Below are 23,686 nucleotides of genomic sequence, written 5' to 3'. Positions count from 1 at the left end.
ATGGATCGTGATATTTATTTTTGTTTAACCATAAAACCATGGCTAAAGATATGTAAGCTGTTGTAACACAAGACAATTTGCAATACGTCAAAATTAAGTTGTTGCTAAGAGTGCTGATGCTGGTACTATACTTTCATCATTTCAGTCACCTCAAGAAATAAAGAGTAAGAAAATGTCACTTTGCAGTCTGCAGACTTTACCACTGAACTGGTGAAACATGGAAGATTTGCACAAGCTTGATAGAAGAAATAATAAAAAGACTTGAATCAGATAAGTGTGGAAGATTATTGTATTTTTGGACACAAACACACAAGTTGAACCACTTTTTAATGTCACAGAATCTGCAAATCTGATCAAAAATCCCTATCTTAGTGTATGCTAATACCAGTCAGTCAGTGTTGTACCTCTTGTGACGTCAACACAAAAAACTCAGTGGCGGGTTGGCCTATTATGCATTTATAATCTATATTTCTGCTGTAGAAAATCATACTTCTATGTCTGAATGGGTTTTTATGGTCAGATTAGATTTGCTAATGGAAAAAGTTACATCGCTGGACATTAACTTGACAGAAAAAGCAACGCGCTGTTTCGCTTTTACACACAATTAAAAAAAAAAAAAAAAAACAAGACAGGGAGTTGGTTCGTGTTTCTTTGTTACGCCCCTTCCCCGGCGTCACGCTGCGGGATGAGAGGAGACACGCAGGTACACTGGAGGTGCTCATTAGCAGGAGGTGCAGTTGTTGCTCTTTGGAGCGGAAAAAACCCAGCAGCGGCAACGGAGAGAGGAGTTCTGGAAGGGCAGGTGGATACGGCGCAGCGCAAGGTGAGGAAACGGGGCAAATTCTGGGGGTGCGTTTGTTTTGGTCGCCTGGTAGTCGCGGACAGAATGCCCTGGATTGTAAAGTGCAGCGATGTGTTTCCTGGTACTTTAAAGTGATTGTTATCAAACTAATGGACTGCCATTAATTCAACTCAAGTACTGACAGTTGTGTAGTGGAGGAAAGTGATCACTGATGGCTATTTATGATCTATGCTTTATTTGTCTGGCGTGCAAATTTGGATTTGGATATCAAAACTTCAAAATCAATTGCTTTGCTTGGTAATTGGGCAAAATGCTGTTAGCAATGAAAGCTAACAAGATAATTGATTTTTTTTTGTGCACAACACAGACACTGCAGCAACATGTACAATAAAATAGGCTATTTTTTAAATATTTAGTGAGATTAAAATCAACAAAAAAGCAAAGATTTCTTGTTTTAATCTTCCAACATCACCTCCATATGTTCTTTTAAATATCAAACACAAGTTGAGATTTAGCACAAAAAATATCAACTACATTCATCCATCAGTCATGCAGTCGTGACAATGAACACATTTTTCTGACTTTTCTCATTTTCAACAACAAACTGAAAAACTTCTAATTAGTCTTGCGCCATTTTAAAATGTCTACTAAGGTGAGACTTGAGATTTACTGAGGAGGTTCGAGTTTAACTGCTGCCATTTAAAATCTGGTAATTTTTTTTCAGCTGTAAGTTTCCAATACATGCATCTGTTGTGTGGTCTGCCTTGATTATACCAATAAATACAATTTAAAACCAAACTAGGTCAATCATAAACTGGGCTTCTGTGGAGAGAGGAGCTGATTTGAATCAGGAAGGCAGAATGGCTGCTTTAAAAGGAAAATTTAAATCATTTGTTAAGGTGTTCTCTCACAATACTGTATCACTTTCCAACAAAATGGCTTGACAGGGAAGGATTTTCCTGCTAATAAGTTGCACCCAAACCAACCATTTCCCTAATTGTTGAGAAGCAACAATTATCAACAAAAGTAGATTTCCTGCATGTTGGAGATGACAGCTGAATTAGTAGCTGTGTTACCTCCTTGCTATGTTGGAAAATTCTGCAGAGACCTGATTATGTATTATTATGAGACAGGAGTGGAGTTGAACATCAGCACAGAACTTGTAAGAGAATTGCATAGAAATGTAATTCCATTTAACTTTTGTCCACAAAGAAATTCTGCAAAAGTTAATCTTCAAAACTTTACCTCCAAAAGTTTCCCTGCAAATATAGTGACCTCCTAGTGACACAAGCTAAAAAAGAAACGCAACAGATGGAGTCCAGCGGCTTCTAGCCAATCAAATTATGCCCCTTTGACCACGTGACAGTAGTGCGCTGGGATTCACTGGCGGATTGTTGCTGCCGCCGAATTCAAAACAACAACAACAACAATAAAACCTCATGCATAATTACACAGAATAAAAACTAAACATTATAAATTGAATGGGTAAAAAAGTTACAAAAATTAAGTTGGTTAGTTGAGTTAACTAGTTTCTGTGGCTTGTCAGCCAATGTAAACAACCTGTTAACAGTTTGGTGCTGACCCCTGACATGTGACCCATTTATGACAGACCTGAACCTGCAAACCAGAAGGCAAAACCATGAAAATCAACATCAAACAAAACACCCCAGGCAGAGAGGGGGGCCAAAATGCATATTTGTGTTTTAATTCTTTAGTTCGACAGCTGGAGTGTAAAGATTGCACAAAATCTGCATTTATGCAGCTAAAATAATTAAAAGTCCTTTAGTTTATTTCCAGGCGATTTTATATTAGTTTGTTAATTAATTAAAGCACAATATCCTTTCTATTTCTAGTGTTCTTAAGCAAAGTTGCACAATGTTTCTGCTTTTCCTCAACAGTTCAACTCAACAAATTGAATTTTCTTTGGATCTTATGTGATTTTTCCTGCAACCCTAGATTGGAAAATTGTTATCTAATTTCAAAGATCTCTACACAGGCAACTTTTTCATTTGAACATTTTACATGAATCTGTGTTCGATGTGAAGTTTTATATATATATTTTTAACCCTTAGGGAGTTTTCCCCTTGCGCACTGATCCCTCTCTGTGTGTGGTTTCCACCTTGCTTTTGCAACACATTCCACGGCGTCGGTCTACATTATTATGCCGTGAATTGGAGCTGCACCTTTTAATCAGACAGATGTTGCGCTAAACAAAAGAATTTTCACGCTCGTCTTTGTTGTATTAAATGGGGTTATTTCCGCTGAGTCATCCTAAAGCATTTGAAACCGTTAGGATGTTTCTCAAAGTAACACGCGCCACAAATACAGGTTAGTTCTCTGGATTTTCTATGAAGTCGGTTCAAGAAGTAGCACTTGGGCTAATTACAGTGCACAGTGTGGAGACACTTTCCGACTCCAGAGTCGTTTCAAACCGGCGGCACATCCTTATAGCCCCCCACAAAAGTATTTACACCCTGTGTTGCACCCTGAGTCATTGATGTATTTTCTTATGATTTTATGTGCTAGACGAGCACATTTGTGCATCATTTTTAACTGGAAAAAATAATCTGAAAAGTGTTTTTATCCTTAGCCCCCTTTACTCTAATACCTCTAACATTAACCAGTGAAACCACACTGCAAAAACACAAAATCTTAGTATTTTTGCTGTAGTTCCTACTGCAAATATCTTAACACACTTGAAATAAGTAACATTTTTCAGTAAAATATAGAAGCTTATATTAAGTAAATAATTCCTCAATATTTATAAAATAGCATCAGATTCACTGGCAGTTTTTTTTTTACTTATAACATGGGAAAATGTCTTGTCATAAGTGAAGTAATATGCCAAAAGAACTAGTAATTTTTAAAAACAATTAGGGAATTATTTACTTAGAAGAAACATATATATTTTGTCGAAATGTTATTTGTAAGTTAGTTTTTGTCTTATTTCAAGTAGAAATAGACAATAAATACATGGTAAGATTTTGTGTTTTTGCAGTTCAATTCCTTCTTGAAATGACCTTATTAGTACTTACTAGTATTTATTAGCTTACTGTGCAATGTTGGAAGGTCAGATGAGACAATCAAATCCCCACGGTAAAACAAGGTGGTGGCAGCATCATGCATTACAATTATAAGTCTTCTTAACTTTTCTTTATATAAAAGTTAAAAAGGTATAGTTACTCTTTTTTTTGTTTATCTTTCAGGTAAAATCCAAACCTTTAATAACTATATGGTTGTAACCTAACTTAAAATGTGAAAATGTTCATAGTGGTTACTATTACAGTAGCATGTGATTTGTTTAGAATCTTTTTTGTTTCCATAAAGCTTTTGACAATCTGGTAAAATGGTAAAAAAAAAAAAAATGGTTGGAAATCACTCATGTCTTTGAGTACTTTACTCTGAAGCATGTCAGTGATCTTGTGACGTTTACAGACCAAAACGACACTAGAAATAATAATTGGCTGTGCTTAGAAAGCAGAATTAAAAGCATGAACAACAACTTTTTTCCCCCTCCTGATTGGATTTCAAAGGTTAAGCAAAAAAGTTAACTGAGCTCATAACCCGACCTCATAACTTCATCTGTCATCTGTCAGCGTTGTTTACTTTATGGTCGTTGTTGGCCACACATTTAGGTTTGAGGAGCTGCAGATAAGGTCTGATTAACTCTGGCTGCTGATAAGTTTGGGCCATAATATCCTGGCTGCCACTCAGCTGAACACACAGAGGTAGGCAAAGAGGACAGACGTGCCAGGGAGGCCCTCTGTGTGTGTGTGTGTGTGTTTCTGAGACAGAGATAGAATTGTGTGCAGGACGGAACGTCACTTTAAGAGGAGACTCTGTGTCTCTGATAGAGATCTGCAGAGCGGACGTGGCGACGGCTAGCCGAGAAGACCAGAGACGATAAGCATCATCACAGGACCTGGACGCACCGTGGAACACTCTCTGCTACGACTTGATGACAAGAGATTTCATTTTTCTCCACTGGGGAAGCAGTTTAAGACATGCATGCTTGCAGACAGGCGTGCCTACATAGAAGGAATATGAACACACACACAACACACACACCTGTCTTAAAAGTTGGCAGCTTCTTCACAAGCATTCCTCTGGATCCCTCCACCATCAATCAGTTCACCAAATTAACCTATTCAGCTGAAGTTCTCTTAAACGTAATATGTTCATGTTATATTTTAATTAGATATAATCCATCAAGTCTGGGGAAAATGTTTAATAGTCCAAACCCATAATAAAAGACTAAAATCTACTGTGACTTGGAATAGTTGTAAAATTTTTTCCACTTTAAAACCACCAACTTTAATTTGTTTTATTGGAATTAAATGTGAAAGTCCAACAAGTAGTATTAGTGAAAGGTACAAATACAAACAATAAACTAAAACAGTGGTGTTAAATACAGACTTTTTTTGTACGTCTCTTCCAGTTATGAAAATGTTCAGAGCAAATTTTTGGCTCATTCTTCTAACTCAGTCAGATTGGATGGAGAAAATCTTTTCAAGTGTAAACGGTGTGGTGATGCATTCCCTGTTACTCAGATACCCCTAAATATAATCCAGAGCCACCAACTACATTTAGAAGTCACATGATTAGCAAATAGTAGGCCTGGAATATTTCACAACATTGCAGTAAACAATATCAATTTGTGAAGAACTGAATTTTTTGAGTGCCAAAAATGAAATGCTTTAGAAGGTAAGAGGGTAAAGTCATCGAGTAGTTTATGGCTTAAACAGGTTCTTCAATAAAAATTAGTTGTTAAAATGTAAATAGAATCTTCTATAATAGCTTCATTATTTAGGGTTTGTAAGAAACCCAAAACAAAAAGACATTAACACTGTTGATTTTAGTATTCATTAATTCCAAGTCATTATATATTCTTATTAAGATATTGTGGCGATGTAGTAAAAGACATTTGTAGTAAACAGTAGTAAAATTGTATTTTTAATAAGTAGCATTAGTTGTGCACTTTGTAAAATTTGCATTTCTGCAGCAGATTGACTTTCTACGGCATACATTACTGACTCCTAGGAGATAAATACAAATGCATTTCACTTTTATTCTCTCATATTTTTATTTAAAAAGAAAAAGAAATTCTTGCATTTTCAATTCACATCTGTGACCTACATTTTGTTCTGTCTAAAAAACAAATAAATACACTCAATGTATCACAATGTGAAAAAGGTCAGGGATATTTCTGCAAGGCGCTGTTACACTAACTCACCAATTAAATGCCTGTTTCACACACATTCCTCAGAAGTCCTTCCCCCAAACTTATCAGATTCAACGTTCTTCTTGCTTTAAGGCCTAGTCAAAACAATTTCACGTGCTTACTCTTGATTTTTAGAGGGTGACTAAGAAGTGGGCTTTGCGTGATGAAATTGTTTTTCCACACATGGAGGGAGATGAAATGATTTGGTTTATTTTACTCATACGTTTCGTTGAAAAAGTCATGCTAATAGTACGGTAATGGCTCCATACTAATACGGACATATTAGTATGTCAGCGGAAGAAGTTTTTAAAAAATACAGTTACCATTAAAGTAGGTTTTTAAAATATTCACAAATGTGTTCATTGACACTTCCTGCTGTAACTTTATGTTATTTATGTCAGAGCAGAAATACTCTGAAAAAGAAAAAAACATTTCTTTTGTAAAATGTTTATTTTTCTGAGCTTTCATCATGCATTTTCTTGCTGACATCTAAGTGTGTTTTCTTGTTTGTAAACTGCAGGTGTCCCAACATGTACCGTGATATGTGCACTGTCCTTCTGTTCATTTTGCTGCTCCTTCAAGGTTGGTTGATGGATTATATTGTTTTACATTTTATTATTGTCTGGTGTACTTAACGGAGGAATAGTTTCCATCATGGACGTCACTTTTAAGGAGAAATATTCTGCAACTTCAAGATGTGTTTTTGGCCCAAATAGTGGAATTGTAAGAAATGTTTGACTTTGGATGTTTTTCGTCAAATCATAAAAGAAGTGCATGTGTACAAAACCAATTTATTCTGATACCACTAAATAAAATCTAGCACAACAATGTCCTTTCTGATTAAATCACCCAATTAGTAAATATAATCATGTTGGAGCATAGTAATGAACAAAGAGCATCATGAAGACCAAGGAAGAAACAAAGTAGGTCAGGAATAAAGTTTTATCCTGGGACAGGTTATACAACAAAATCATTAAAGACTGCATCACATTTCAGACGATTTCCTGCACTTTTACTGTTTTTTGAGAAAAAACAGTCAGTTTTCTTTGCCGTTAGCTAGTGTGCTACCTTTACCTTCCCTCAAATGAGCAACATTTTTGATATCTAAATGTGCAAAGAAGTTCTAGAAATGACATAGCAACATTTTGTCTTCATAGCTCCTTTTCAGTCAGAAGTATTGGTATTTGCCTGAGGGAAAAGGAGGGATTTAGAGGTAAATATAATCTTGAAGCTGTTTTCAAAAAATGACAGCTTTAGCAGCAGGTATAGAATTTATGATAGGTCGTTTGAAGACTTTGAACTTTTCAAAACCAGACTGTTTCACCCTCTTCTGTGAGTCTGCTGTCAACATATTGCAGAAATAATTCAGAACTAGAAAATTCGATGTAGGACAACGGTGTTTTTGTTAAGGTAAAACTGTGGAGCAAAAAGTTCCCAGACTTGCGTGGAATTAATGTGAAATCCACTGCAATTATTTCTGCAGACATTAAAGACACAAGAGGACCTACGGTGAACAGACAAGCTTTTTGTTCTGAGCTTTGAGGCCTCACTGACCGTGAAAAAACTGCCCACTGCGGCCCCTAAGCTTTCACTTTGAATGATGTTGGAATCGGGGTCAGTGTGGTGAAGAGGTCGGAGCAGGCCGCCGGTTTGCAGGTGGTGCTTCCCTCTAATGATCGCTGGCTCTTTAAGTCACCTGAACTGATGGTTTAGGGCATTTTAGGAAGACTAATGTCATGGACAGTGTAGTCAGACGTTATTATTGTCATCATGACTGTTATGTAATGTGTTTTCTTTCCTTTTACTACGAGCCGGTAGCTCAGTAACACTCCTTTTTATTACTTCCTTGCTTTTCCCGCTGTTGGATCTTTGTCTTTGTTCATTGTTCTGGCGGTTGGGCTTTTCTCCAAGTCGTCCCTGTTATTCAGGCTGTTTTTTCTAGACTTCCTGTGTTTTCAGCCACGCTTTGGTTTCTGTTTGATTGTTTTGAGTTTGATTAGTTTTTCACCTGTATACCCTTAATTAAGAAACAAAATTATATGGCAGTTTATGGGCAAATATCACTCAATACAATAAGCAATATGCAGCTCTGGAAAACCTTAAGAGCCCACTGCATTGAATCCCATTGAAAACCTCCTGGTTATTCCACCAAATATTGATTTCTGGACTCTTCCTGAATTAAAACGTTTGTTGTTTCTAAGTGAAAATATATATCAAAAATATCTCACCAAAACACACAAAAAAGACTTTTTTTTGTAAATTGAATAGTGAAAAGATGAGAACACTGATGATGCGTTCACACCAAACGCGTTATCCGCGTCAAAAACGCGTCTGATGCTTCAAGCTCGAAGCGTGTGCACTTTTGGAGCGTTCACACCAAACGCGTTTTGAGCGTCGAGCGCGGCGCGATTTGAACCGTTTGGAGGGCTTTGAGCATTTCACGCGTCGAGCGTGTCCTACTCGTCCGACGCTCCACATAGACTTTGAATGTAAACCTGACGTTCGAAATGTGTTTGAGCGTCAGGCGCGTTTGGAGTGAATGCACCATAACGCGTTTGGTGCGAAAGCACCACTAAAGTATGTTCTTAAAACTGAGCTGCATATTCCAGAAGTGTGCTAAATTAATTTTGACTCAATTTAACAAAAAAGGGAATTAAGTAAGAAGACTTTGGGTTTTTCTGATTTTGTATTTCATTCCTCTCACAATCTGTGTCAGATTTATCTTGAGGAACTTTGTCCAAAATACCTCAACAAATTTGGCACAAAAACTCCAAGATAGTGTTTTTGTGTCACCATTTTGGGAAAATGGTGGTTCAGACACAAATATCTAATGAGTTTTAATTCTATATTACATGTTCAAAAGAAATATAGATTTTTATCCTTACCTTCATGTCCCTCCCAGTCACGCAGCCGGCCTCTGTGCAGGAGATCCAGACCAGCCATGAGACCATAGCAAAAATCAACTCAGCAGCAGAAAGTGAGTATTTAATGCTGTAAAAAAAAGTATAAAAATATGTGGTGAATGTAAAACTTTTAAATGTAGAAAACAAAAAGTGGAGGTTGAGCTGAATGGCATCCAACTAAAATATACAAAACCTCCTTTATAAAGAGGTTGGAAAGTTTTGAACATGCAAGAACAATACCAAAACTTCATCTCAAATTCAAAAGTAAGCAGCAAGTTAAAAAATACAGAAAGAGGCATTCAGACGAGAAAGGGCTGTTTTCATCACTTTGTGACATTTGATTGTAGTTTAAATCAAATGTCGCAAACGTCTTAACATGAATTAGGATCCTTACTTGTTATTGTGCATTTAGAGAAGACGCCCAATAACAGGTTTAGTAGATAAATGGGAATGTAGCAAGTGACCAAATTAATGTTTATGTCAAAAACAGGGCAAGTAATTACTCCTGCTACTCCATTATTCAGGTGAAGGTGTAAATCTTCATAAGATAATACTTTTAAACCCAATATTGACACTTTCATCTGTCGTCAAATAAGAATAATTCAGTCAGTTTTTCTGGCTTTTGTGCTACTGTTTGTTTTATTTAATAAATAAGCTGATTTGGGTCACTAAAACATCATTTGTACATTTTTAACAAAATAAAAAGAGTGTGGTACTTTGTAAAATCTACTGGAAAATACTTTTTTTGAATTAAACTTATTACAGCATTGAAAGCTCTGATCATATTTGCCTGACCGTCATTAAGATTAGCTCTATTTATTTATATAATCAAAACTACTGAAACATGTGAAACTTTATTCAAAAGTGGATTTAATGAGAGAAAAATGTCCCAATGATCTTGATGTCGGACTCTCTTTGCTGTCAGCAGCACAATAACTGCATTGTCCCGCTTACTGGACCGTGAAACGAACACGAACGTGCGAGGAAGTTGATTTAATGCAGGAATGTCTAGATAGAAACTATTTTTGTGTGTTTTTGTGTTCATGGGAAGTGATGCAGTGCTCAGCAGTCATAGACATCCTCTTTCTCATGGATGGCTCCTACAGCATCGGGAAGGGCACCTTCGAGAGGGCCAAGCATTACGCAGTCAAGCTTTGTGAAGCCCTAAACATTGCTTCAAATAAGGTTTGTTCTCCATCAAAACATTGTTTTCTTCCTCATGCTCTACATCAAAATCGATCAATATCCCTTTTTTCTCTGGATCGGTGCAGGTACGAGTCGGTTTGATTCAGTTTGGCTCCATTCCTCGCCTTGAGTTTCCTTTGGACTCGTTCTCCACCAAGCAGGAGCTGAAGAAGCATTTAAAGAAGGTTTCATACAGGTGTGTGAAAACTTCTGGTTTGCCTCTGTTCCTTCTCTAAGATAGCAAAGATAGCAGCTGAGTTGGAGGAAATAAGAAAGAGTCCTCACTCTATTCGTTTTTGTGTCACCAGCAAGCAGCTACACATTCATTTGGCATTTTTCAATTACAAAAGTCTTTTTGTCAAAAAAAACAAAACAATCTATGTTCTGGTATCTGAACCTCATGGTTCCTGATGACACATATTCACATATTGGGTGTGAATATGTGTGAACATAAGTGTGTGCATAAGACTGACGTAATACTGTCAGGAACATGAACGAGTCTTTGTAAATGTTTACAACTGTTGTCAATAAGTGTCATAAATAGTGATGCATTAAAGTTGCATTAAAAGCCCATGAAGTGATAACTTTGCATTAAAAGTGTCATTATTTAACAAATGACACTTCATTACAACAGTCGTAAACATTGATGAAGACTTCATACATTCTTTTTGGCAAATTGCGCCGCTGAGGGCGGCAGCACGTTGGAGTAGCTCTGTGCATTTATTGAGACTTTTTTCAAACATTCATTCCTTCTTTTTGGAAGAAAATTGCTTTTTTTGGGACTTCTGTTCCTTCTTCTTTTGGATTCTGTGTGGTTGGACTTCTTTGTATTGTTGCTATATTTTGTTGTGACGTGTAACCATGGCAACAGGGTGTTTTACGACAGGGATCAGCTGATCCACTTGGGAAAAGCTGAATTTATTTAATTTCCCTTTTGGGATTTGTCAGGTTTGAATCACCTAGACAGGGGTGTCAAACTCCAGTCCTCAAGGGCCGCTGTCCTGCAGTTTTTAAATGTGCCACAGCTACAAAACACTCAAATGAAATGGCTTAATTACCTCCCTCTTGTGTAGATAAGTTTTCCAGAGCCTTGCTAATGACCTAATTATTCTATTCAGGTGTGGTGCAGCAGAGGCACATCTAAAAGTTGCAGGGCAGTGGCCCTCCAGGACTGGAGTTTGACACCTGTGATAGAATATTGAAAAAAATGCAAGAAACAGGAAAAGACAAGAGAGTTAGATTCTTTTCACTCGCGAGGAGAACAGACAGAGATGTGCTTCAGTTACAATCTCCACCTATTCTGAATGCACATTCTGCCTGCACCTCTCTTTTTATTGAAAATCATCCCTAGTTACAATGCACGTTTCAGCTCTAATCACAACATATGCAGCTGCAACGTGATTCACATTTCATAAGATAGACTAGAACATTTTACTACAAACAGTATAACTGTATCAGCACCATTAAGCTATACACTATCATTTTATAAACATGAAGAATAGGATGTCCTTCTGCTGAGCAGCCGTCTGATTAGAACTGGTGCCGGCTGTCTCTGCGTCCTTCAACATACTCAGAAACATGCTGATTAGTATTTATATAGGTTATTATTTTAATTCTATCAGGATTTTAAAAAAGTATTTTTGAATTTAAACTTGATGAATCCTGTTTAAACGGTTCTCTTCTCAGAGGAGGCAGCACCCAGACAGGCCTGGCTCTGAAATACGTCCTGAAGAAAGGTTTTCCGGGCGGCCGCAACTCCTCCGGCGTCCCGCGCGTCGCCGTCCTTCTGTCCGATGGCCGGTCTCAGGGCGGCGTGGTCCAGGCCGCTGCTCAGCTGAAACAGACGGGCGTGGTTTTGTTTGCCGTCGGTTTGCGGTACCCAAAGTGAGGGTGATGATTATTGATTCATTTCGGTCATTTTTAACTTTTCCACACACAAGTAAAAAAGAAAAACACACTTCTGCTGAACAAAACAAAAAACATCAGGAAAAAAAGCAAAATACAAGATAAAACTAATAGAGAAATAAACAATATTTATATTTCTGTCCAAGAAAAGAGCAGAAAGTATAGATCAGAAAAAAGTGTAGAATTTTTCCAGTATATTTTTCTAAACTTCTATGACTTTGTCTGTAGAAGAACTCATAAAAGAAAACATAATCAAACCTTCATGTATTTGTTTAGCAGATCATTTTTATATTTTTACTTATTTAAATAGTGAAAAACAAAGAATTAACTCCTCACTACACACCTAAACAATTGTACTTCTCGCTTCTAGTTTTTTAAACGAACCTTTCTCTCTTGACTAAAAGTTTTTCTTTAATATTAAATCACTTCTGCATTCACCTTGGAAAGAGTTTCCAGTAAGCTTTGCACATGATCGTAAAGTTTTATGTGGTGTAAAAAATATTCGACTAGTTGGAGGAAAATAATCAGCGAAATAGTAATCATGTGCAAAGACACTTTCGAGGACATGTGGTAATTTGCGATAAAGTTTCAAAACCAGCAAACTAACAGTTTGTTTTACAGATGGGAAGAATTACACGCCCTTGCCAGTGAGCCAGTGGAAAGTCATGTCTTCTTGGCCGATCATTTCCATGATGCCGTTAACGGCCTGTCCACATCGCTGAGCATGCTCTCTTTCTGCAGCGCTACGCCGGCAGGTGGGAGTCGTTTTCCGATTATAAATCTTTACAGACCTTTTCCTTCATTCGGTTAGGTTTGAAGTGTCGTCGCGCTTCCTCCCTTTCATCAACCGATCCTCGGCGTTTCGCCTTTCGTCGTGTCTCGTCTCGTCCTTCAGGCTGTCGGGCCGAGTCCTTCCCCTGTGAGAGGAAGACACTGGAGACGGTGAAAGAGCTGCAGGGGAATTTCATGTGCTGGAAAGGCTCCAAGGGATATGCCCCGTCCACGTCTCTCTGCCCGCTCTACAGGTCAGTCAGCATGGAAACCTTTTTCACTCAAATAAAAATAGTAAAAAAAACTCTTCACAGTTTGATTTTGTTGTTGAAAACTGTAATGATATGCTTGAAAACTATTTATGGCTATTCCTTAAAATTTAAACAAAACTAATTTGTAATTGTGTGTTAGAACAAAAAGGATAAATTATTTAAGCAGTTTTACAAATTAAAATCTTGGAAGCATGACTTGTGTTTCTATTCAGCCTTCATTATTATGGTACTATTTAATAAAATCCACTGTAACTAATTGCTTTTGAAGCATATGGTAAAGTTCACAGCAGGATTTTCTCACACCGTCCTCTTCAAGAGCCTGCTTTGGGAAAACAGTGTCTTTAGTCAGAGGCTTCTTCAAATTCACTACAACACAGACTGCTACAAGAGATCTTTCCTGCCATTACCATCTACAGTAACTCTGAAGAATTTGACTTAATATGAGTTACAACATTTAATTCCCATCTGGGATCAATAAATTGTTTTTTGAATTGAGTTGAATTGAATTAATTCAAAAGTCAAAGTTCTTTTTTTCAGTGGCCCTATCCTTCTTCTGTAGAAATTTTTTGTTTTGTTAACTAACTAACGTTAGTGAACAACCATCATGTGTTTCACAGGTACAGCAAAGTTTACAGGAGACACAAGACCGTCTGCCATAGGACTGTTTGTTCAGGTGAACTTATCCTCTCCTTCCTTTGCCTCCTGCTGCTGTTTGCTCTCCTTAATGATGCTGACCTTCTCCTCATCGTCACTAGACCCCTGCGACTCTCAGCCCTGTCTCAACGGGGGAACCTGTGTATCACAAGGACTAGAGCTCTACCACTGTGTGTGTCCACCTGGCTATGGATCAGACCCACACTGTGGTCAGTAAAATCCCGAACTCAGAGTCTTTTCTTATCAAACTAATTTACCATAAATCCTTGGAGGTGGGTAAAGTACCCCGAAATTGTACCCAAGTAAGAGTAACACTACGTCAACATATTTTTACTCAAGTAAAAGTAAAAAGTAGGCAATATTTGGTAAAAATATTTTAAAATTACACAATCTAATGGACAAAAATATAAAGTTACATGGAAATTTTGGCATTTTAAGGGCAAAAATGACAATAATTCACGTATCAGAAAAATAACCAAATCAGGCAAAAATATATTTTTTCCAAATCAGTTTCTTTCAATAATAAAAAAAAATATATAAAACTTTTACAAAAACTGCAAGTGTGATGAATTTTTGGTTAAAACATGTTTGTTTGTTTTTTCATTCAGTGGGCAGAAAATCCAGAAATTTTACTCAACTACTTAAATTACTCAAGTAAAAGTAAAAAGAACAGCCTAGTAAAAAAGTTACTCAAATAAAAGTTACCAGTTACTTCTGAACTCTGGTGCTCCCGCAGCTCCTGCTTTGTCCTTGGATTGCTCCATTGATTTGCTTTTCCTGCTGGAGGGCTCTGCGACGCTCACTTTAGAGGACTTCCTTCGTCTCAAATCCTTCTTAAAGCGCTTCCTGCAGACCGTCATCGGCTCCGACAGCCCCAGTAAAGTCGGCCTGGCCGTGTTCGGTGGGGAGACCAGAGTGGAAGCCCAGGTCGGGAGATTTAAAGGAAACACGAGGAATCTCCTGAAGGCTGTGGATGCTCTGCAACCACCTGGTGGTTTGCCCCTGGCGGGCCAGGCGCTCCGACATGTGACCCGTCACGGCTTTGTGAGCGAGCCGGTGTTCGCCGACGTCTCAGATGACCTCCCCCGCGTGGTGGTGCTGCTCGCCGCCACACCTGCTGCTGATGACGTGGTGGAGGCCTCAAAATACGCTCGAGACAGAGAGATCTTCTTGATCGGGGTCGGACCGGAAAGACTGAAGGCGGAGCTGAATAATATCACAGGAAATCCGCAGAGAACTCTAACGTACTCGTCACCGGACCGGCTCGTCGGGAAGATACCGGAGCTGAAGGCCAAGATCTGCAGCGTGGACACGCAAGGTAAACGCTGTCCAGATGTGACTTACTCAGATATTTCACAGCAATTTATTGACACGCCTGGTAAAAATGTCCAAAAAGACTAAACATGTTCTATTTTTATTTTCTTTGAAAATGAAGAAACTTAACTTTTATTAAAAATATGTTTTTTTTTTACTTATTTCGTTAAAACTGTCACCATGTCATGACACTGTGGAATGAAACAAATAATCTGTGAAAAAATGTTCCTTTGCATTCTCCCAGTGCTAACTACAGAAATACATGACATGGTCAGAAAACACCAATCAGAGCATGGAGGAGTCTCAGCATTGTCAATCATGCTTCGGTACACGCTGCTCACACCCTCAACCTTGCTCTCTGTGATGCTTCAGGTTATTCCTGACATCACAGCATGCCACAAATGCTAAGCTAGTTAATGGTAAGTTGTTTCTTTGCCATTAACACATTTAGCAGTGAGTACATGAGCATGATTGGCAGCGCTAACACCTTCCTCCTGGCTCTGATTGGTTGTATCTGACTGGTAGTGGTGCTTTTCTACATATGGCAGTAGTCGCTCTAAGAGGAGGTGGAGGAGCTTGATTTTTTTTTTTTTTTTCAAATTTTCTGTATATCATTCTGCCATTAAACGGTGTGAAATATGCAGAAAGAAAATTGTAAAATACATTATGCAGCTTTAAGTCCAGATAAAATCAGTGTTATTAAACTGAAGCATTTCAAAGCAACCTCAAAATTGTTTCATATGTTTCACTGCTGGCAAACATATACCTAAACATATATATTTTTAATGTAGTAGCACTTAAAATGCGGTGGCATTGATTTAATGTTAATCTATTAAATCCACTTTAATTGATTCCAGTTTGCACACAGTTTTGTGTTTACTTGAGTGTCCCTTTAGTTTTCCTTTTCTACCTACATAAACTTTGTAGGTAGAAAGTTGATGTATGCATGCATGCATTTATATTAAATACTCTCCATTTTGTTTTTTTTTGTTTTTTTTCAGGATGTCTGGGTCATGCAGCAGACCTGGTGTTCGCCCTGGATGCCTCTGTTGGAGTCGGCCGTGAGAACTTTGCCACGCTGCAGGACTTTGTGCGAAGCATCTCTGTCCAGTTTGACGTAAACCGCGACGTGGCTCAGGTCGCCCTGGTGGCCTACAACCGCAGAGCCACCACCGTTTTTGGCCTGGACGCGCACGAGTCCGGCTCTGCCATCCTCAAGGCCGTGGGGGAAGCCAGCTACATGGGCGGCGGGGTGTCGACCGGCGCGGCGTTGCTCCACATCTACTCCAAAGTCCTGACCGTAGCCAACGGCGCCAGGCCGGGCGTCAACAAGGCCGTGGTGGTGGTGACCGACGGCTCGGGTGGGGACGATGCCGTCGTCCCGGCTCAGAAGATAAGAGACAGCGGAGTTTCGGTTTTTCTGGTCGGCATTGGAGACATGCAGAGAGACAAACTGCTGATGATCGCAGGTTCAGAGGAGTACATGATTTCTGTACCAAGTTATGAGGATCTCAAGTACTTTGAGGACGTGCTGGTTCAGATGGTGTGCTCAGGTAAAAATACTGAAAACCATTTGTTCACCTTAAGCTGCTAAAACAGATATGATATAATCACTTTTATTGAATTTTGCATGATTAAGTCTTGTTTCTATAAACTCAGAGCCTCATGTAGCTCTCTGGTCCCTCCACCGTGACTAACAAAACCAAAACAGGAACAGAAAATGGAAATGTTTTTGATTATGGACGCAATAAGAGATTGTCACTTTAGCAGCTTTTCTGTAAGTTCTTATGCAAAATATGTACATTATATCTACAACAGGTTTTGAAACTATACCTATTTTTCTTGCCAAGTCACTTGCTTTGATGATCTGCTTGCATGAAAATAGTTGTTTTGTTTTTGTCAGAGGTGAGGAAACCTGTGAACCTGTGCAAGCCAAACCCATGTATGCATGATGGCATCTGCACCCTCTCAGGAGCCAGCTTCAGGTGTCAGTGCCGCGGCTATGAAGGGCCACACTGCGAAAGACGTAAGTGCTGCTAACGCTGCAGAAAAAATAACTAAATCTTACCAAGTATTTTTGATCTAGTTTCTAATGCAAATATCTTAGTACAGTTGAAATAAGACAAAACAAGGAAGGAGCTTGTTTTTAGTTAATAATCTGTTTAAATTTATTTAAAAAGTACAAGTTCCTCTGCAAAATTATTTCACTTAAACATGGAAAAAAATTCTCATCAGTGAAATGATCTTTTAGTGGAACTAATACTTCTTTAAAATCGGTATTGAGGAATTATTGACTTAAATGAAGCTATTGAAAAGTTACTTGGAAGTTAGTTAGATCTTATTTCAAGTGCACTATTTGCACTAGAAACAAAAAAAAAATGTTGGAAAGATTTTATGTTTTTGCAGTGAATGAACTCCTTAATTATTTCTGAAATTCTTCAACCTTTTTTACTATGCTTATTGGGCAATATAACATAGGAGTGAGAAGAGTTTTGAAGCGGTGGTGTTATGTGCAAAGGGTCAATACTCGTCTGGAAATGGAAAATACTTCAAATTCCTGACTCCTCCAGATTACATTTGCGTTGAAGCTAAAACTTTTGGCCATGACTGCAGATATCAAGAACTGTTCTGCGCTTTTCTTTCTTTTCAGGAAGCGGTAAAAACTCATCCAGAGGGGACGTTCCAAAGCCTGCTGGTCTGAGGAAGAAGAGCAGACAGAGGAAGAGCCACCAGGAACTCCTGCGTCATTATAGACTTCACTGCCGGAGACACGCTGCCTGACACAACACAAATAATACAGAGGAACAAAAAAACAAAACACATGAACACTTCAAAACCAGGGATGTTTTTGGAGTACAGAAAAACCTGATGTTTATTCTTTTAGTATTTAATGTTGGACCCCCTACTTTTGTAAAGTTTGTTTTTTTACGTCTTTATACGCTGACTGAATAATAATTGTCTAAAAAATATAACCTCTGTTAATAACATTATCTTTGTCCCGATTTTGTTCCTAATTCCCAACCAAAAAATGTTTCTTTACTTTTGACGCTAAAAACTTCACCTCAGTTCAGGCAGTCATGATGGACTGTCATCCTAACTTTACACAAAATAATTATGGCTGGATAAATATAAATAACCACTTCTTTTATAACTGTTAAGCATTTAAATATGGTTGGCTTTCTGGCACAGACGCAGCTTATAAGGATGGTCCACAAAATGTCAGCAGGATTCAGGTCACAGCTTTGGGGCAGCCATTAAGAAATGGTGATGTATGAGTTCGTACCCCACATTTCTGCCTATTTCCCCTAAAAATTAGTTTAGTAATTGACTATTCTGACGATTAGTCGAATAAAAAAAATTTACGTTATACAAATTTTTATTTAACCTCTTACGCCTTTTTTATTCAACACTAGAAGATGCAAATAAATAAATAAGTTAAGTCAATTTTTAACTAAGAAAATAAAAATTTTATTGTCTAAAATGCAGTAATGTAGCATTTCTTCAGTGAATTTGACCCAGGTGAAGCTAAAACTATAGCACTCGAAGATATTCGAGCACTCGACAGAATATTGATCTGAATATGTTGTGTTTTACAGCAAATGAGAACATTGTTTAAAGAAACCAAAGAGCTTTTAAAAAAATAAAATGAAACAGTAACCGTTTGAGACAAACTGTATCCACTTTTTGTCAAACAAGATTGAAAATATAACATCAAAAACAAGCAGTGTGTTTTTTTCCAGGATATTTTTTTTTATTTGAATAAAAAGTGCAGTTGTAGCTAGCAATACAAACAAGCCAAAAGGCTGAATAAATGGTGTACATCTATTTACATCTTGGCTACCAGCATACATGAACCAAGCTACAGTCTAAATTTTACACAATAGACAATTTAGTAAGGGGATTTTTTTTTTCCTGTTTAAAATATTTAGTGGTTTTAAAATGTGCTGCACTCTTGTTTCTGCAACACTGGCCTTAATGGAGTAACTTAAATTTGCTCCTTTGAAAATAAAACAAATGAGAAAACTCATGTTATTAGGGAATCCAGTGGCGTTCAAGAAGTTTTCAGCATCTGCTTCGGTCTCCTGGCCTTTTTTAAGTCTTGGGAAGAAATCAGTTTAATTCCACATGGTTGTAATATTTGTGCAGATTCAAGAAGTTTCCATCTAAGCAGTGGATTTTTTCTCCCATTCCTACAAAAAGAAAAAGCAAAATCAACTTTAACTCAAAAATAATGACTTAATTAAAGCTGTAGCTTCAGCATTTGTTGCAGTCCAGTCTCACCTTGGCTTTCTGCAGGACGTTTCCTTTTGTGGCGATGATGGAAGTGGGCCTGTTTTTAAGAGCCGAGGCAGAGTTTACAGGACAATCTACACTCACGCTGTTGTTGGAGGGCTGGGAAGATGACGAAGATGATGATGATGGTAACGGTGATGCTGCTTGTGTTGATATTGATAATGATGATGTTTGTGGATGAGGCAGGGTTGCAGCTTTAGTCTAAAAGACAAAAATGATGGAGAGAGAAAGTGTTGAGTTCATGCACCAAACGGATGAGCCCTGGGTATTTAGAGCGGGAGAAGCTCACTGCCGGGGAGTCCTGGAGGCTGCTGTCCAGTGTGGTTCCCAGTGTGAAGGGTCCCGATTCCACCTTCTTCAGACTTTCCTTCACTTCTACCAGGCGGAGCTCCACCTCCACCCTGCGGCGCTCCGCCTCCCGACATGCTTCCTCCTTCTGCTTCAGACAGGCCTCCAGCTGAGCTTGCTGCTTAGGATCTGAACACACCAGACATCTGGCTGTCAAAACCTTTACAGAAAACCTCACAGAGACGAGTGACGGTAACAAAGCATTGAGCTGTACCCTGGCAAGCGCTCAGCTCCTCCTTTGTTTCCCTCTTTTCCTTCTTCAGGTTGGCCAGGCTGCTCCTCACCTCCTCCCTCTGCTTCTCCAACCGATCGCGCTCGTCTATGTAGCGCAGCAGGTCTGCCTCGGTGCGGTTCTTGCCCAGTTTGATCTCAACGGCACTGGAACTCCCTGAGAATAAAACATCGGTATTTGTTAGCAATATCACAACTAAAAAGAAAAGCGAATCCTTGTAGTTGTTTCCTGTTACAGTGGAAATTTTTCAAGCTACTTTCGGGATTTGTTTGGCAGGTGGATCATTCCGGGCGGTCTTCAAACAGGTTTTACTTTATGTGGTAACTAGGTCGGTCACAATAACAAATTTTTCTGGACGATAAATTTTTCCAGAACTTATTGCGATAAACGATAATATTGTTGTTTGGAGACCATTTTAAGTAATATAATGGTAATAGCATAATGATAATTCTAAAAGATTAGTAAATTTTAAATTCTAATTAACTGGAACTGGAAGACATTTTAAATATCCAAAATAAATAAACAAAACAACAAATGAAATTAATTTTGAAGTCTTGGTAAACAAAATTACCCTTCAAAACAAGGGTGAGTTGTTTTGAAGAATAAAAGCACCGACCTGAAGACTTTTATCATCCAGATAAATGATAAATCATGCCAATGGAAATTATTGAGCTTGTTTTAAATTATCAGGCGATTAATTGATTTACTGATTATTATGACAGACCTAGTGGTACATACTGATACCCGCACATTGATAAAATTATCTCTACATCAAAAAATTAAGTACATTTTTTATTGATTTATTTATTTCGAGCAGATAAAAAGTAAAAACAAGAAAAAATACATAAATTAAAACAAATTATCATGTCTAATTGGCATTCAACTTTACATTATCTGTCTGAAAAGGAGCAGGTAAAAGATCTTATGATTTCCTGCCCCTCTCACACTCATTAACTTATAAACATTTAAATATCGAAACACCAGATAAACTTGAATTATTTCCACATTGTATGATACTTAAATCTCACATTCTCATTCTGAAATGTATAATTATTTATACATTTTTAATATCATATTTGGTCCTTGGGGCACCCATTTTATACAATATAGCTCCTTTTTAAACAGTGTTTTAAGATGATTTATATTTGCACCTTTTTGTACTCATCATTTAATCCATTCCATAAATCTCTCCCACACACTGAAAAAAACAATTTTTGGTTGTTCTAATACACTGTTTATTAAAATGTTCTTCTCTTAAATTATAACCCCCCTCTGTGTCACAAAATATTTCTGTACATTGTCTTTACTGTGTGGAAGTTGATGTTTCTTACTGTAAACGAGTTGTACGGTTTAAATTTTACAGGGTTCCAGAATTTAAAAAAATAATGGATTGTATGTTCTCAATATCCTACTTCATGTCAAATAGATTTTCTTGTATTACATACTATGGCTGTAAAATTTCCTTTGTACGTATTGCCCCAAACGTCCAAACAATATATCAAATGTGGTACAATGAGAGAATTATACAAAATAAACAAACAGCAACACTTTTGGCTAGTTTTGATTTTACTTGGCAGATCATTTAAACCTTTACTTTTTAAATACCTTCCTGAATGAGATTAGAAAGGGAGGGATTGGGCAAAATCTGCAGATCTTGAATAGTGCTGGTAATATTCTTTGCGCCTCCAGTCACTTTTATGTTGAATATAGTGGAAAAACTACACATTATGTTGACCTGGTTAATTTAATCTGCTTTTAGTTCTATTTAAAAAAGGATAAGAAAAATAAAAAACTCTGAAAAATAACGATTTCAGTGTTTGGATTATAGAACTTTTAGCTGTACTGGGTGAATCTTTCCACCAGATGGAGCCATTCCACATCGCTCAGGAACACAAGGCGGCCATTTCTGCCTCAGTACCGCTTCTAAATCTTGATGTCATTGTTAGAACTTACCTATGGTGTGAGCCTTTGGCCGTGTTGGTTGTGGGCTGTGAGGGAGCCCAGTTGGACACTTTTGTGCTCCAGGCAAAGTGAAGCCTTGAGGGACGCCCAGGCTGCTCCTCTTTGACGTCTCCTGGCTTTGAGTCTTGACAGGCTGAGATTGTGAGGGACTCCGTGATCGCTGCTGTTCTGCTTTGCTGGAGGAAGACGCTGAATTTGGTCCATTTAGCACAGGGGTGGAATCTGGTTCGGTGCGGTTTGTTGAAGTGGCCTGGAGATTAAAGCATGGATTGATTTAATCTGTCTAAGTGTACAAAAAGGAACTCATAAAAATGCCAAAGCATGGAATAAATCTCCATTGATTTTAACTATCTATTCAGGTATTTATACTACAATCCCACTTTAAGGCCTGAAAGTCTTAATTTCTTTGCTTTGCATCTTTATTTTATTATTTTATTTAATAATGACAGCATGGGAAAAAGTTCACTCTTCTGTTAATGACACTCAGCCTGACAAAATGACATAAAGAAGCTGGATGATCAAATTTTTATGCTTTTCTGTTTAACATTAGACTACATTTGCTAAATACCATGGCTACATTGACGATACTCAGCTATAGTTTTCCAAATAATTTGATAAATCAATTCATTCAGACGAATAGTTCCCAAGCTTTTCAGGTTTTGACCTCAACAATTGTCACTACAAAGAAATGTAATAACGGTGCCAACAGCACCAACATTTGTAACTGCACTTCCTATCCATTGTAACATTTATGGTACAAACTTGCTTAACCATTATTATGTTTTTCATTTCTAAGCAAGCTTTAAAGAAACTTATTCATTCTGAGACATCTGCCATCATGATCAAGTTTTTAGGACATCCTTCTTCCACCAAAACAACTAAAATGGGAAACTAGTAAATTCATTTCCAACATCCAGACTGAACTACTACAAACCTATTATTCTTGGAATGTCCAAAGAAAACAAAAATCAACAAAAACCAAGAGTTATCTCCAATAGCTACTTATTACTTTCACAATAAAAATAAAAATCTTAATTCTAACATATAAAGCTCTGAATGCCGTAATAAAGATTTCATTATTTAACATTTTCCCTCAATGGTAGACTTTGTACTGGTTATTTTTAGAGTTTCCAGAAACTAGCTCTAGCTAGCTCCTTGTAGAATCATTTCTACTTCTTTCTACTATAAACTTTCCAAATTGGAGTATCAGTACGCTAGGATAAAGATTTTATTTTCTTCTTCACACCTGAAAAGCTTTCAGGCCTTGTTTTTGTGGATTTTACATCTACTTTCCATGCACATCTATTGTTTGGGATATTTAGACGTTCGGCGGATGAGGGCTGGGACAAATCTTAGATTATCTACCTCTTTAACTTGGCAAGAGGAATCCTTCTGGCCCTCTCCTGGGATTGGACAAACTCTAGGAGTAAGAGGCAGAGAAGCTTTGGCTCCGCAGGCTGTGTGGAGGAAGGAGCGCATTGGGACCAGGTCCAGGTAAATTCTGTTGTCGCTGTCTTGTTCTGTGACATTGTCTGGCTGTGTTGCATTGTGATCCTGGGGATTGTTTTCTTCCTCACAGCTCGGCTGGGTATCCTCCTCAGCATCCTGCATGATATGGTAGTAGGTTGTTAGTGATGGGAAGCAGCCAGACGATTGTTGTCAAAGTGAAACCAAAAAATTGGGGATTATTTGTTTCCAAGCCTACCTCAGGATCAGCTATTGATGCCACGTCATCGTAAATCTCATCAGAGTTTTGAGGAATAGAAGGGAGGGTGTCTATGTACGTATTTGACTCTGAATATCTCCTTTGCATCAAGCTGGAGA

General features: G+C 37.9%; 2 protein-coding genes across 8 annotated transcripts in view; one reads left to right on the top strand and one right to left on the bottom strand.

Annotated features, from left to right (window-relative positions):
* The first annotated feature begins 725 nt into the window (after positions 1-725).
* vwa2 (von Willebrand factor A domain containing 2) lies at positions 726-18,662 on the top strand. The gene is made up of 14 exons (XM_005804405.3): positions 726-823; positions 6,544-6,605; positions 8,926-9,000; positions 9,978-10,111; positions 10,198-10,307; positions 11,798-11,995; positions 12,638-12,771; positions 12,912-13,041; positions 13,677-13,732; positions 13,815-13,922; positions 14,450-15,031; positions 16,029-16,580; positions 16,931-17,053; positions 17,678-18,662. The coding sequence occupies exons 2-14, from the start codon at positions 6,554-6,556 to the stop codon at positions 17,806-17,808; spliced, it is 2,385 nt and encodes a 794-aa protein (XP_005804462.2). The 5' UTR covers positions 726-823; positions 6,544-6,553; the 3' UTR covers positions 17,809-18,662.
* A 93-nt stretch (positions 18,663-18,755) lies between these two features.
* afap1l2 (actin filament associated protein 1 like 2) overlaps positions 18,756-23,686 on the bottom strand; it is a 54,823-nt gene continuing 49,892 nt past the window's right edge. For all 7 annotated transcript variants that reach the window (XM_023340691.1, XM_023340694.1, XM_023340692.1 and 4 more), the window contains 7 exons: positions 23,568-23,679; positions 23,228-23,467; positions 21,854-22,112; positions 19,883-20,056; positions 19,610-19,797; positions 19,309-19,521; positions 18,756-19,217 (listed from right to left, as the gene is read on the bottom strand). In XM_023340691.1, coding sequence (XP_023196459.1) covers positions 19,191-19,217; positions 19,309-19,521; positions 19,610-19,797; positions 19,883-20,056; positions 21,854-22,112; positions 23,228-23,467; positions 23,568-23,679 — 1,213 coding nt within the window. In that variant the 3' untranslated portion in view covers positions 18,756-19,190. The remainder of the gene's footprint in view (positions 19,218-19,308; positions 19,522-19,609; positions 19,798-19,882; positions 20,057-21,853; positions 22,113-23,227; positions 23,468-23,567; positions 23,680-23,686) is intronic.

Source organism: Xiphophorus maculatus, chromosome 10 (assembly GCF_002775205.1).
Source record: "Xiphophorus maculatus strain JP 163 A chromosome 10, X_maculatus-5.0-male, whole genome shotgun sequence".
Classification (NCBI taxonomy): domain Eukaryota; kingdom Metazoa; phylum Chordata; class Actinopteri; order Cyprinodontiformes; family Poeciliidae; genus Xiphophorus; species Xiphophorus maculatus.
This window is presented reverse-complemented; position numbering and strand designations above follow the sequence as displayed.